General features: G+C 53.4%; 1 protein-coding gene across 1 annotated transcript in view; it reads left to right on the top strand.

Moving 5' to 3' along the window:
• Nucleotides 1-9,793, top strand: part of PFDN1 (prefoldin subunit 1) — a 32,064-nt gene extending 22,271 nt beyond the window's left edge. Inside the window, exon 4 of the mRNA XM_086758862.1 lies at nucleotides 9,572-9,793. Coding sequence (XP_086614988.1) covers nucleotides 9,572-9,655 — 84 coding nt within the window. The 3' untranslated portion in view covers nucleotides 9,656-9,793. The remainder of the gene's footprint in view (nucleotides 1-9,571) is intronic.
• The last annotated feature ends 3,508 nt before the right edge of the window (nucleotides 9,794-13,301 follow it).

The raw sequence follows: 13,301 nt of genomic DNA, 5'->3' as shown, positions 1-13,301 counted from the left end.
TGGTGGAATGACGTGTATTTATAACATCACATGTGTACAGGTATGCATTTGCAAGGCTGGGTCTTTTATTTGGAGCAACAAGTCTTCAAACTCCCAGATTTTTGCAAGTAACTGCTTAATTAGTAATTCTTTGTTAGTCTTCCCTGCACTGCAGACTGCAACGTAAGCACACAAACTAGCTGAGAGGGCAAAGGGTTCATGAAGGGAGAACTGGAATTTGATGACTCTTTATTTTCACTGTTCCCACCTTTATTTTTAGGTGGATAATTGTAGATTTAAAAAGCAGGAGAATAATTAACCTGGGTGTTGATTGCTTCCTTTTAAATCCTTTAGAAGCTAGTTATAGAGATGCTTTCAAAGTAAATGTATCCCAGAACTTTTTAGGTTTTTGGGGGGGGGGGGGAAGTTTGCTCTGATTAAAAAAAAAAAAAAAATCTAATGGAAAAAGCTTTTCAAGCAAACTTTGCCAGTATGCTTACATTCCTTTGTAGTTCACAGGAAAGTGAAATACATTATGCATTAATAAAAAAACCCACTTCTGCTGCATCTGAATGGTTTTGTCCATCCAGGAGCCTACATTTAGTCATCTGGGTCTGAAAACGTTTCTTGTTTCCTCTGATTAGCATTAAGCTGCTTTTATGATTACACTGAAATCATTTTAACACAAAGTTGGTAGATAAGTCTGTCTTTGTCGCTTTAAACCAGGGTCTGATTCATTGTGAAAGCTCTCCTTTGTGCTTATGGCTGCAGAAGTATCCAAAGCAACAAGCCGAGCTGGATGCGGGTCCCTCTCCAAATTCCTCCTTGCATGAGTAATAGTTAGTCACAAAACCAGTGCTGCTGTCCTTGCCTTAGTCACCAGGCCAATGCAGTCACTTCTTGCTGTCCTTTATGCCAGGCAGCTCTGGGGAGGGGGATTATCTGTGCCTGATAAACCTCCATCCTGCCCCCATCTCCATCTCGCCTGGGGAGAACAGGAAATGATTATTTGGAAAGCATGCTCCTACGTGTAGGAGACCTGACCCAGCCCTGAGTCAGCTTTATAAAGCCACACCTTGCTTGCCAGGTATGCAGAGAGGCCATCACGACTTCCTGCTGGCTCCGCTGCCCGGGTTGCTCCTCTCATCTGTCTGTAAATGCGTTCCTAGCGGGGATGCGGCTGCTTTCTGCCTGCGAGGCAGCCAGATTCAAGTGTGTTGAATTAGGGGAGGATGCTGGTTAGTCTGGCGTTTACATAGTATTTTTGTTGCTGATTTGTTGAGTCTTCGAAATTTATGGAAGTAATTTTTCTTTTAAAATGGCTTTGTTTGGCCAGGACTGTGAGAGATGAAAGGTGTGGTATGGCTTTGCAAAAGTCATATTGCTGGGAGGTATTCTGATGAGCAGTACTGGCTCTGAAGGACCACAGAAACTAAAGCACCAAATTAGGGAACTTACCACATTTTGCAAGAGGCGGTTTGGTTAGGGACACTTCCGCCAAAGCAAACATGGGAATTTTCAGAGTCTGGGTGAGTTTCCCCTCCCCAGCTTCTCTGTGTTTGACCTGACTCTGCTGTTGCAAGTCTGGTTAGGGTGCAGTATCTGACTTGAAGCAATGTGCCTCCAAAAACTGCTCTAAATGGATAATTTTGCAGAGAAGGGGTATCCCTAAAGGAATCCTCTGGGTTGATAATATATTTCTGCTACCTACTGAAAGGTTCCCAGTTAGCTTGCTTTTGTAGTAGTTAACATCAGGCTAAGGTGCAGTTCACTGAAATAGGCCATCATTCCTGGTCCCAGGAGCAACCGTCTCCACCTCTACTGAAGATGCTGTCCCGTGGCTGAGACAAGAGGTACGTGCAGTGTGCTCCCAGCAGTGCTGGGGCTTGGCGACAGAAAAGCTGCTCTGCAGGCAGGTTTTCCTGCCTGTTATATAGCCCCTTCTTCTCTTGAAGGTGGCCTCCTTTGGTACCAAGTCTGGAAAGGAGTGGGTGCTTTTCTGAATCGGCTTTTTCAGAGTGGATTTCAAGGTGCTACGATAATGATGAGGGGAGCCCTGCTGGTTGTGTTGTAGGTAGGATCAGTACACAATGAAGGTGGATTTGCACCAGCGATTCTTCAGACAGATGCTTCTAAAGATCCTCCTGAGTTGGCAAGTGCACTCATATGCTTGATGTCTTCTCTTCTTCACTCTAATCCAGATGGTTTTGAAGTGACCAAGGGTCCCTGTTACCTTCTGGAAAGAATAGCTAAGGGAAAACCCAGGGATCTGAATCATCACTTCTCCTCTTAGGTAAATGGCATCATCATGCTTCTATCAGCAGCTGTCATCAGAAACCAGCTGGGCTCCCTTCCTATTGCAGTTCACTCACTCTTGAGCAAACTCTGGGCAACTTCCCGAGAGTAATAACTCTGCTTGGAAAGTCTTGAAGTATATCTAAATATTTGGTGGTTGCTGTAGCATGGTAATTCCTAATGTGTATGTGTGGCACAGTGTGGCACTGGGTGAGGATCAGGGCTGGGTGGATCCATCTGGGCGTAGCACTGCTTGCAGACCCACCCCGCCCCATTGCTGGTGCCCACTATTTCAGCTTCTCCCAAAGCAGAAGCAGCTGGGTGCTGTTCAGCAGGTTCACCTCCTTCTTGCTTATGGGTTCCAAGTGAAATCCCATTAAACAGCGCACATCCTAGGTGCATAATCTTCCACGATTTCAAGCTGACCCAAACGTTTGCCTTGCCCACAGTGTATGTGGTGATGGCTCAGTGTGCTGTTCTCTGGCAAGGGGTGGTTGGGCAATTCCAGCCACCCTAACAGCAGCGGTGGCCTCGAGTGAGGGCAGCTCACACTACTGCTGCCTGGCTCCCAGCATGTGAGCAGCACAGTTTGCTTTCCTCTTGGGAAAGATCCTTCACCAGGCAAGCGTGTACTCCCAGCTCTCTCTCAAGATCTGCTGATCACTCTCCCAAAGAGTGCACACACAGAGCCCTCGAGGAATGCCAAAAATGACCTGGGTTAACTTTGGGAGGTACAGAAACTCTTGGCTAGAAGGTTTATTGAGACGATGTCACAAGATGAGTTGTATCAGGGCTGTATTTGAGGTACTACATCATGCCTGAAGACTCTGCAGCATTCCTCGACGAAAACCTTCTAAGCGTGAGAATGGGATGCCAGTATCTGGTGGCCAAGTGTGCTGAGAGCACGAAGCAAGGTGGAAGGAACCTGCCAGCTTGTTTTTTCCTCACAGTAAAACAAGTTTGTAGAAAAACTGATTGTTTGTAGGTTTTTGTTGTTGTTGTTGTTTGTTTCTTTTCTTTTTTTTTTTTTTTTTAAAAAAAAAAGGGTGAAACGAGAACACATGTTCCAGTACCAGATTCTTAAATTTCCATGGAAACTTTTTTGTTTGGCTTTAAGCATATTTGTGTTTGCAGGTCGGGGACTTAAGGTCTTTTTCTCTTGCTGAGGTGAAGAGAGAGAGAAGTGGAATTTGAAGAGCAAAAGGAGTAGACATTGGATGAGAAACCGCTACTTAAACAGGAAATTGACCTGTGAGCATGAGGTGTAATGCATCATAAATAAACTGTGGCTGCTGTGTATTGGTTTTCTGCTGAGAGCAGAAGTGCTGTTTTGGCTTTTGGAGTTGAGTGTGCACACTGTGCAATGCTGTGCTGAACTGCCAGCTCTAGATGAGGCTTCGCAGACACACAGGTCTGGCCAGCGGCGGACCAGCTCTCTCTGAAGGCAGAGGTGTCTGAGTCACAGTGCTGGAGGAAATACGGTGCTTTGATCATTGAAAGCCTATCCACGAGGAGCTAATTAATAGTTTTTTCTTGCTGTGGAATCTGGATGCTGGCTCTTTAATCTGCCAGGAATGTAAGGTCCGGATGCGTCATCGTGCTTCTCCAGCAAAGCACTGGCCTTGCTAGCAGTATGATGCAATGAGAACAGAGGTGGGAGGCTTGAGCAGGAGATGACTTCCTGCCGTGTCAAAAGGCCACGGGCCACCTCTGTTAACCACAACTCCTTTTCTTCTTTGAGGTGTGGACTGTAATTGTATTTGCATTAAATCTAGTATTTCTGCAGCTGCTGCTGAAAGCAAATAGTGCAGAGCTGGTCAGGGAGCAACTGGGCAACTGGGGCTGGCAGCAGCCACGCAGAGCCGTTGGCTGCAAGCTGCCCGAGCAGAGCATCTTGGCAGCAGGCACTGCAGCCCACCATCAGTGCTGGGATTACGGGGTCCCATGCAAGGCAGCTGCCCTGCCCTCCTTGCAGGCAGGGCTGAGGTTGGTGGTGCCCTCCCCGCTGGGCTGTGTGGCTCCTTCTGCAGGGCTGTTGACTACACAGCCACCCTTCCTCCCGGGAAGAGTTCCTGGGAGATCAACACGTGTTGTCTGTCGGATGGGGCTGCGTGAGCAGCCGGTCTTATTTTTGGCTGCATCTCTGATCACATGGGAGATGGTGCTTTTACTCTACGTAGCTGTACTGAAACCCCACGCAGGTTAGCCCCTTGCCCCACACACCTGGTTTAGGAAGGCTGCAGGAAGTCTTGGAAGTGGAGAAGACTCCCAAGAGCCGGGAGAGGAGAATAGAGGCCAGGCTTGGTGGCACCATCTGCAGTCGGGTGCAGGAGAGCCTCGGAGTCCCTGGTAGGTGCTGGGAAGTCCAGCTGCTGAGGATGGCTCTGCCCAAAGAAGAGTTCTTGGCCATCTCTTCTTGCCCTCCATCTCAGTGCTAGGCAGCCATTAGCATGGCAAACTTACTTCCACAAAGCAGATTTAGGTGAGAATATTTCCTTTTGGGCTGGTTTTCAGACAGATCATCAGGACTGTGGTTTGTCTTGCTCCCAGGTGCTGCAGCCTTTCCTGGCTAGGCAAAGTGACTGCTGGTAGTGGGATTAGCTTAAAGCAATTGCAGAACTACAGGCTAGAAGGCATTGACTGTGGTGGCTTTTTGGGGGCAACTTCTGCAGTTTTGGACCCTCTCAGCTGTTCTGCACATGGCCCACACCTTGCTAGCCTGTCGCAGTAGATGTGTTGGTCTCGTGTCCCAGTGCAGGTGGCAGTGCCCTTCCTGTGTGGGAACAGAGCGGGACAGGAGGGAGATCGAGGGGCTGTTACTGCAAATAAGGGGTTGGATGAGAACTGGTCAGTGTGTGAGAGCTTGTCCTGTGCTTGAGCAGGGTAGCTGGCTTGATTTCAGAGTGCATGCATAGCGTGCTGCCCACCTGGAAATCCGTAGCTGCAAATCCTGCTACCTTCCCCCAAGCCATCAGCCACCTTCAAGGCAGCCCCCTGCTCCCCTTCCTTGCTTCTGCGGTGGGTGGGAAGGCTTCTTGTGCGCTGATGGGACCTGCAGCCTCAGGTCATTCCTCCCTGCGTGGGAGTTACTGCACATAGGTAATGGAAGCAAAGTGGCCTTTCTGAACCCTCTGAGTGCCAGAGGCTGGCTGGGGGATGCACTCACTGCCCTGGCTGAGCAGGCGTTTAGAAGCTGCACCTCTTAAATAAGTTTTAATAACACTCGAGAAGTGTATTTTGCAGTGTGGTAAATGAATGTTTAGCAAGTGGATGTGGAAATTGCAAACAGGAGGAGGAAGTGGCCCCTCAGTGCAGCCAGAGCCATTGGCTGACAAACCAGCCTCTTCCTGCTATGCTGTCTGTGTTTCCTCCTTCACTGCCTTGCTGCGCTCTCCGTGTAACTGCTGGGTAGACGCCAGCCCCTCGTGGCACTGCCTGGCCTTGCTGCGGAGCATGGCACTGTTTGTAAGCTGTGAGCTTTTCTGGGACCTGAGTGGCATGTGTCACCTTTACCCCATCGCCTTCCCAAAGCAAGTCTCTTTTCTTAGTCCTGCCCTGAGACTCCATGACTCAGGCAGTGGTATCTCTTGCTGTTTTGGGTAACCATGTTGTCTGGCCAGAGGCCTGCAAGAGTGGGTGGGTGGGTGAGTGGGGAGAGTTTATGGCACTGCTGGTGTGGGGAGCAGATAGGAGTTCTGAATCTCCAGCTTGTCGGTTGTGCAGCCTCTTAAGTCAGTAGCTTGCCATGCAGGGCCAGCGTGCTGTCATGTCCCTTTGGGCTCCTGACTGGTGAGCACTGGAGTTACTGGAGTGATATCAGAGGCTGCAGAAAGCAGCAGCCTTTGATTTCATGAGGGGTCAAAACCAGCAGTACAGTTGTGACATTGCACTGGAAATTTGTTGCTAGTTGCACTTGCCTTGGTAGAGGCAACAGAGAATTAACACTCGGAGCGGTGAACACACCTCCCCAGGAATATATATGCAGCTAATTGAGCGATGAGCTAAAACCTAGCAGCCACAGGCTCGCCCAAAACGTAGGGTCAGAGGACAGAGTTAACGGGGCTGCAAGTCAACATTGAGTGCAAATGAAAGCATGAGTTTAGGGAAGCTTGGAGGTGGGGTTTGAGAGACTGCGGTAGTGTTCCTCCTACGGGGAGCAGATACCACCAGCCTGGCAGATCTGGCTGCACTGGAACAGCCTCCAGGGTGACTTAAGAGCTGCGCTGTCAGACCGTCTCGGGGCTCTCGAGCTGGTGTGACTAGGCAGTCCATGTGTCAGCCGGCTTGCTCACAACACTCTCTGGGAAGTGCACCAGGGAGAGACAGAGTTTCCTGTCTAGACCCCAGTAATCGCAGGGAGGAGGGGTTTGCATGCAAGCTGCTGCTTTTTCTCCTGTGATTACCAAAGCAGAAACCAGCAGGCCACAGCTCGTTGGGAAGGAACACCTTGCTTCTGCCACGTGTCTTGGAAAATGCGGCAACTGTCTGCCCCTTGATCTGGGCCGTTAGTTTGAGCGGGAGCCAGCTGCCCTGGCTGGCTCCAGCACTGCCTGCTGCTGGCCTGCAGGAGAGCTCAGGAAGTCTGCAGCCCCCCAGCTGTGGCTGCAGGGTTTACCTTCACACTCAAGGGATTCTCCCTGAGCCCAGGGTTGAGTCTCCATGGAGGCTGCTTTTTGGGGGAAGGAGTAAAAGCATCACAGTCAGCCCCAATCCTCTCGTCCCAAAAACTACATGACCAAGGAGAGCAATTGAGGAAAATATAAATTCCCTGAATCCTCACCTGCCTGGGACTGCAGGTGATGCTTAAGTAAAGCAATGTCATTAAACTGTGTCCCTTTGCCATGAACTGTGTAGCTTCAGTTCCCCTCCCGCTCCCCCAGGGAGGGCAGAGCACACCGCTGTGCAGGAGTGGGCAGTGTGGATCCACACGAGCCACGACAGCCATGAACACTCCTGACGCTGTGTCAGGCCACGTTAGCGCTCAGAGTCCCTCGTCCTTGCGGAAGTGGAGCCCAAATGGTTGCCAGCACAGCTTCCGAACAGGAGATGTTTGAGATCCCATTGTGTTAGGAGAACAGAGCTGTTGTTTGCAGCCTGCCAGCTCCTGGCTGCGTGTGGAGGCTTCCCTGTGCAGTGGCAGGGCTGGCTGCCCACGGAGAGCTGCTCTCTGAAAATGTCTCTTGCTGCCTGGTGGGCACAAGGGGGAATGAAGAGGACAGAAAGCCAGAACTGTTTCATAGACTAATTTAATTGTGGAAGAAAAAGTTTTAGTAATAAATGAATGCATAGAAGGCCACTCCCCTGATGCCACTCTACTCCAGTCAGCAGAGTGAGGTGGAGCTCGAACCCACACAGGTTTTCTGGGACTTTTCTCCCTTCACATCCTTCAGATTCAGTTCCCTAGATGTGAAATCCCTCGACGTCTGTCCGGGCAGCGTGAGAATGGCTCAGCGGTGGCAGAAGTCCTGCTCGTGCGTCAGCGAGTCATTAGCAGGGGGAACCCCATGCTGTGCCTCCTCTCCCAGTGGTTTCCTGAAAAGCAGCTCTTTTAAGCGAGGGGGATCCCACGTGCCTGGGGACCATGTGAGAGAGACAAGGAGCCCTTTGCCCTACCGACGGCCCTAGCTATTGCTAACAACCTTTACTGTTGAAATAAAAGCCCTTCAGCACTTAGAAACAGGGCTGGAAGAGATGTTCTCATGGCATGAGCATTTCAGCTGAGCGTACAAAAGTGTCACTGCAGGTCTGCTGCAAGGGGATGGATGGGGAGAGATGGCAGCAGGACTGTCCCCTGTGCTCATGAATTTTCCTTCAGCGTTATGGGTCCCAGCTCCCTGTGGGCTTGCAGGAGTCGGGGGGAGGCTGTCAGGGGGAGCATCAATTTCGCCCTTCTTGTCTGTTGCCACCTGGCAGTGGCCGTGTCCTCTGGCTCACACGCAAGCCAAGCTTGGCCCCAGTAGCAGGAGGGTGCTGCTTGACAGAGGCCAGCACGGGCTTTTGCTGCAGCCTGGATGCAGCGTGGATGCTGCTCTGGCCCTGCCAGCTGACAGCCGGGGGGGCCTTTCCTCCAGCCCCACTGCGTGGCTGAGCAGTGCTGCGGACTTCCACTGTCCCCCTTTAGCTGTCCTTGTCTTTGGTAGGCTTTGGAGGTCACTCATGCTGTGCTGGGCTCCTCTGCCTGTGGCTGGGGGGCGATGAGTGGAGCCTATGGCAGGATGCTCTAGACAGAGACCTGGACTCCTGTAATTTAAAAACAAATAATAATAATCCTGCCAATTGGTGCTGAGCTCTGTTGAGCTCCCTAGGCCTGCAGGAAGGTGCTCAGTGTGTGGCTGTAACCACTGTGGGGCAGTGGGCACATCGTGGGGCGGGGGTCCCCAGCAGGCTTTGCTGAGAAGAGGACCTTGTGAGGACAGCGAGCCCCATGGCAATGTGTGGCGGGTGCCACCCACGTGTGCCCCTGAGAGCTGTCCCCATCATTCTCCGCAAGCCCAGCTTTGGGGAGTCTCCCCGAGGGGCCCCCATCCCCTAACGAAATGCATTTGGAGGGGTGCTTTCCCTGCAGCCTGCGCTCACACAGCAACGCCTTCTGCTGGCCTGGCGCCCACGGGAGACTGTTGTGTCTGTTGTTTGGAAACCCAGAGAACAGAGTCAAAAGAGCCGAGCGACGATTTTTCCAGTTACCTAGGAGTACCCAGACTAGCAGGAAAAAACGCTGCATGCTGAATTCCTATCTTGAGATGCACAGCTTTGGGCTGCTTCCCTGCCAAGCCTAGCCTGATTAAAGATTATTAAGGAAACACACATATTTGGTGATGATGCCAGGGAATTTCTGATAGAAAGGAGGGTCTGGGTTTAGAAAACTGGCCCAGCTGGGAAAAAAAACCGAGCCTTTTTTACCCAAGAGTGAAAGGGTTTTGCTGTTGTCTCCATAAGGAGGCCTCAGCGTGTTAATTCCTTGCTAGGCTCCAAGCGTTACAGGATCTCATTTCCTTTTCCTCCCTTGCAACAGTTAATGTTTCCCACTTTCTGCAGCTCTGCTGTTGCAACAGCTCTGGCAGCTCTGAGGAGAAGGTTCCAGGGGGAACAAAATTCAAAGTCTGTTTAAACACTACCCAGGCTAAATACTAAAGCTTCCAGGATGCCTCTGGAAATGAATCACCGCTGTCCTCACTTTGGGAAACCGTAGGGTCGTGCGTGCCCTCAGCAGGCTGCTTGTAGCTCTGGGCCCCAGCACCCTGGCGCCTGCTGGCAGTGCTGAGGATCTTAACTCTCCTCTGGGTTTTCTGCCTTGCAGCAAAAGAAGTCGTACCTGGAGCGGAGCGTGAAGGAAGCAGAAGATAACATACGAGAAATGCTGATGGCCCGAAGGGCGCAGTAGCTGTGCGGTTCCCTCTGGGCCTCCCGCAACACCCTCCGAGTGGTTTTGGGTGACTCTGCCTGTGCACTACTCACCGCTGCCTGCCTGCATGAACTCTGTTCTGTGGCAGCTTCAATAAAACTCTACTACAAAGCCTGAGCTTGTTTCCTCTGCCTGCCACCTCGGCATCTCACAGCAGCTGCTGTCCCTGTGGGTATTTGATGGAGAAAGCAGGAGGTGGTGGGATTTGGGGTGAGGGTCTATTAGGGAATCCTGCTTCACTTTAACAGAGCCGTAGTTCTCGCCCTCTGGAAAGGCCCCACATGCTGCTCGGGGCTGGGCGGTGGGGAAGGCTTGCTAAGTTGTTCTTCTGGAGCAGGGCTGGCAAAACTGTGGCAGGGGAAAAGGGAGGCTGGCAGGTCCGTCTGTCAGAGGCACCTCCAGGCCCATGACGAATGGTCATTTCTTCTGTCTTGGTGGTGAAAGGCCCTGAGTCCCTCCTGGTACACCTGAGCCTGTCCCAGCGCAGCAGCAAGCTCGTGGAGGGCCAGTGCCACCCTGTGCTTCGTGCTCGCAGTGCAGCAGCCCAGCCTCTCCTTCCCCTGCTCCTGGCTTCGGTGGTTCTCTGAAATAGATCTTTCAGGGATGTCAGGTCTCCTGCCAGCAGCTCCTTGGGAGCTGGGCAGGAGTTTCCAGGTCCCATTGCTGACCACCCCGTGCTCTTGCCCCGTAGACATGCAGGCACTGGCACACTCTGAGCTTTCCTGTGTGAGGCTATAGGTCCTAGCTCCCTGTGGGTTTGCAGCAGTCGGGGGGAGGCTGTCAGGGGGAGCATCAACTTCGCCTCCTCAACATCACCTCCTCATCCTGCTTCACCTTTGCAGGTGATCACACACCTGTACCAGCTGCCATAGCTGACCCATGGACAGGGGGCCTGTAGCCTGGTCCCCTGGTGCGCTCACATCCCTCACACACCAATGTGCATGCTCAGTAGGGAGCCTTCACCCAGGACAGAGTTTAAGAGGAATTTAATAATCGGACAGACTGCGCTGATCAGAGTCTGGACCCAGCTGATCATTTACACAAAACTGGTCCTTTCAGCCCCATACCTACCCACATTTCCACATTTGTTCCTCCCCAAATCACCTACCTCTCCACATTAGGCTCCTCCACTAAACATCCCACAGCAAATCCTGTGCAATCCCAAACAGCTTTCCCTGCATCCAAGTGTGTCCCACCCCAGGTATCAACCCCTCATTCCAGAAGGAGCCCTGGAGAGCTGCTCTGGGGCCGGGACATAGCCTGGACGTGGGGATGAGGGGGGGCAACAGCCTGGGAAGGCCCCGGACAGGGTGCCTGTGCCTCATGTGTCCTCGCGTTGGGTCTCTGCCTGCCACTGTGTCCCTGTGCTTCCTCATGCTTGTGGCCAGGCCCGGATGGGGCTGATGGACCCAGTGCTGGGCCCGACCGGGTGATGCTGTGCCTGTATGGGTGTGCAGAGGTGCTTTATCCTGCAGCCAGCCGCAGGCTGCCACAGCTGCCACATCCCAGCCTTGGCATTGGTGCTCTTGCTGGCATCGGCAGCTGCCGTGCTTGGCAGTGCCCACCAAAGGCGCAGGCCGGGCAAAACAGGTGGGTCCTGTCCCATCCATTTTGGTCCTTGGGCACGGCACAGGACTGGCCTGGGCAGAGTGGATCAGCCCGTAGCTGGGCTCAGCGGCCAGGCCTCCTCCCCTGCAGGGGCCTTGCACCAGGCTGGGCTGGGCACTGGAAGGTGATGGGCAGGTGCACCGGGACAGTGGCAGAGCCCTCGCTCCTCCAGCACCCTGAGGCTGATCTCTTATTTATTTATTTATTTATTTTTTCTCTCTTCCCCTGCCATAGCCCAAGGCAGCTCATGCCTTGCGAGTTGCAGGGTGGCTGGAATCCAGGGCAGCCCTTTGTTGGCATTTGAGATGAGTGCCAGAGCAGCAGGCAGCCAGCAGCAACCCCCTGTCCTCGCCCCTTCCCCCACTGAGGACCAGGGACAAATGGCCCCGGGCCAGCTCCTGCTTCTCCCGGAGACAGCAAGAACTAGCCCGTGCCTGGGAGGAGACTGCACAGGGCTGGCAAGGCCATTTCTGAGCAGTAGCCCAGGCCAGGCTGGGTGGGCTGGCCATCACACTGGGGGCTGGAGGGAGGAGAGAAGGGGCAGCTGGGGGCATAGGCGCAGACTGCTCCACTTTTATCCCCTCGGCAAGGTAGGGTAAACCAGGGCCCATCCTTCTGAGCCGCACCAGCTGCCGAGCTGCCAGGGAGGTGACAGTGACCAGTCCTGTGGCAGGGAGACTCCAGGAGCTGGGCAGCAAGGCTGAGCCTAGGGCTGCAGGGAGGAAGGCCCCAAGCAAGAAGCTTGAAGGCTCCTGGGTACAAGCTGCTGCAAGGGCCCTTCATCAAACCAAATTGTTGCCCCAGACCAGAGCCCCAAATCTGCATTTCTAAGACCCAAGCAGAAGTGTACAGAGTGCTCGGGCTGTGCCAGAGGCAGGTTGGGGAGGGAACTCCCAGACAAAAAAAGCACAGAAGAACCCTGCAAAGGGCCTGGCGAGGCGTGAGCAAGCCCTGTGGCATGGCAGCCATGGCCCTGCCATACAATGCGCAGCAAAGCCCTGCGCCTACATCAGTTCCCTCAGGCGTGGATGCCAGACTTGGGCTCATGCAGGAGCAGAGCTGCTGCCTCAGCTGCAGCACAGGAAGAGCCATGGGGCCCAGGCATCACAGCCCTCTGAGCTCAGCTTGTGCCGTCCTGCCGTCTCCTGGCACTGGCTGCCAGCTCTCAGGAAGGCTGGATGCAGCAGACACAGACGGAGGGATGGTGAGCGCAGTGCCCTTTGCAGCCCTACTGTGAAAGGATGTAAGACCACCACGCGGGCGTCAGACAACCCAAGCAAAGCCAACCCATTAGAGGCAGGGAGAACAGCGGTGAACCAGGGAAGTGGGCAGCTGGGTGGGAACCACCCCCCCCATAGTGACCAGCAGCATGTTTCCCCACTTTTTCTGCAGCTGAAAGCTTTTTATCCCTCTTCTGGCCAGGCATGCCATGAAACAGCTTCAGCTATAAATCCTCAGCACTGAATTAATCTATGGCCTTGTTTCTTCTTACCCATTAATTTACCCTCTGCAGCAGGAGGATGATGGATCACTGCTGAAAAATCCCTGAGTGGGATCAGGCCTCCCCCAAGAGCTGCTGGCACACACAACGCAGCAGCTCAGCATGTGCTTCCCCAGCTCCCTGCTGTCCCAGGAGCTGCTGGAGGGTGCCGCCGCTCCCGGAAGGGGATCTGCATGTTCAGCCCTGAGAAAGCAGAGGGATGAAAACCCAACCGAGCCACCCTGTGCGGGATGAGCAGGTGGATGGCAGCTGACACAGGCGCTTTGCCCTCCCCACCCCAGCTGGCTTCACTGCTCTCTCGGGGCTTATGCAGCAGCTTGCTGCAGGTAAATCCCCCAGATGCTGGTAACAGCAGGGCCAGACAACCCCAGCCCAGGCCCCAGCGAGGGGTCGAGGCCCGAACTTCTGCAGCAAAGCTGCCTGAAGCCACGTCCATCACCGTTGCTGCGGAGTCCACGCGTGCGGGAGGCCGAGAACAGACGGCGACGGGGGAAGTGCACCCTCTACGGGACAGAT

The sequence above is a fragment of the Chlamydotis macqueenii genome, chromosome 14, assembly GCF_036417535.1.
Source record: "Chlamydotis macqueenii isolate bChlMac1 chromosome 14, bChlMac1.mat, whole genome shotgun sequence".
Lineage (NCBI taxonomy): Eukaryota > Metazoa > Chordata > Aves > Otidiformes > Otididae > Chlamydotis > Chlamydotis macqueenii.
Note: the sequence above shows the minus strand (reverse complement) of the source record. Positions and strands in the feature narration are given on the sequence as shown.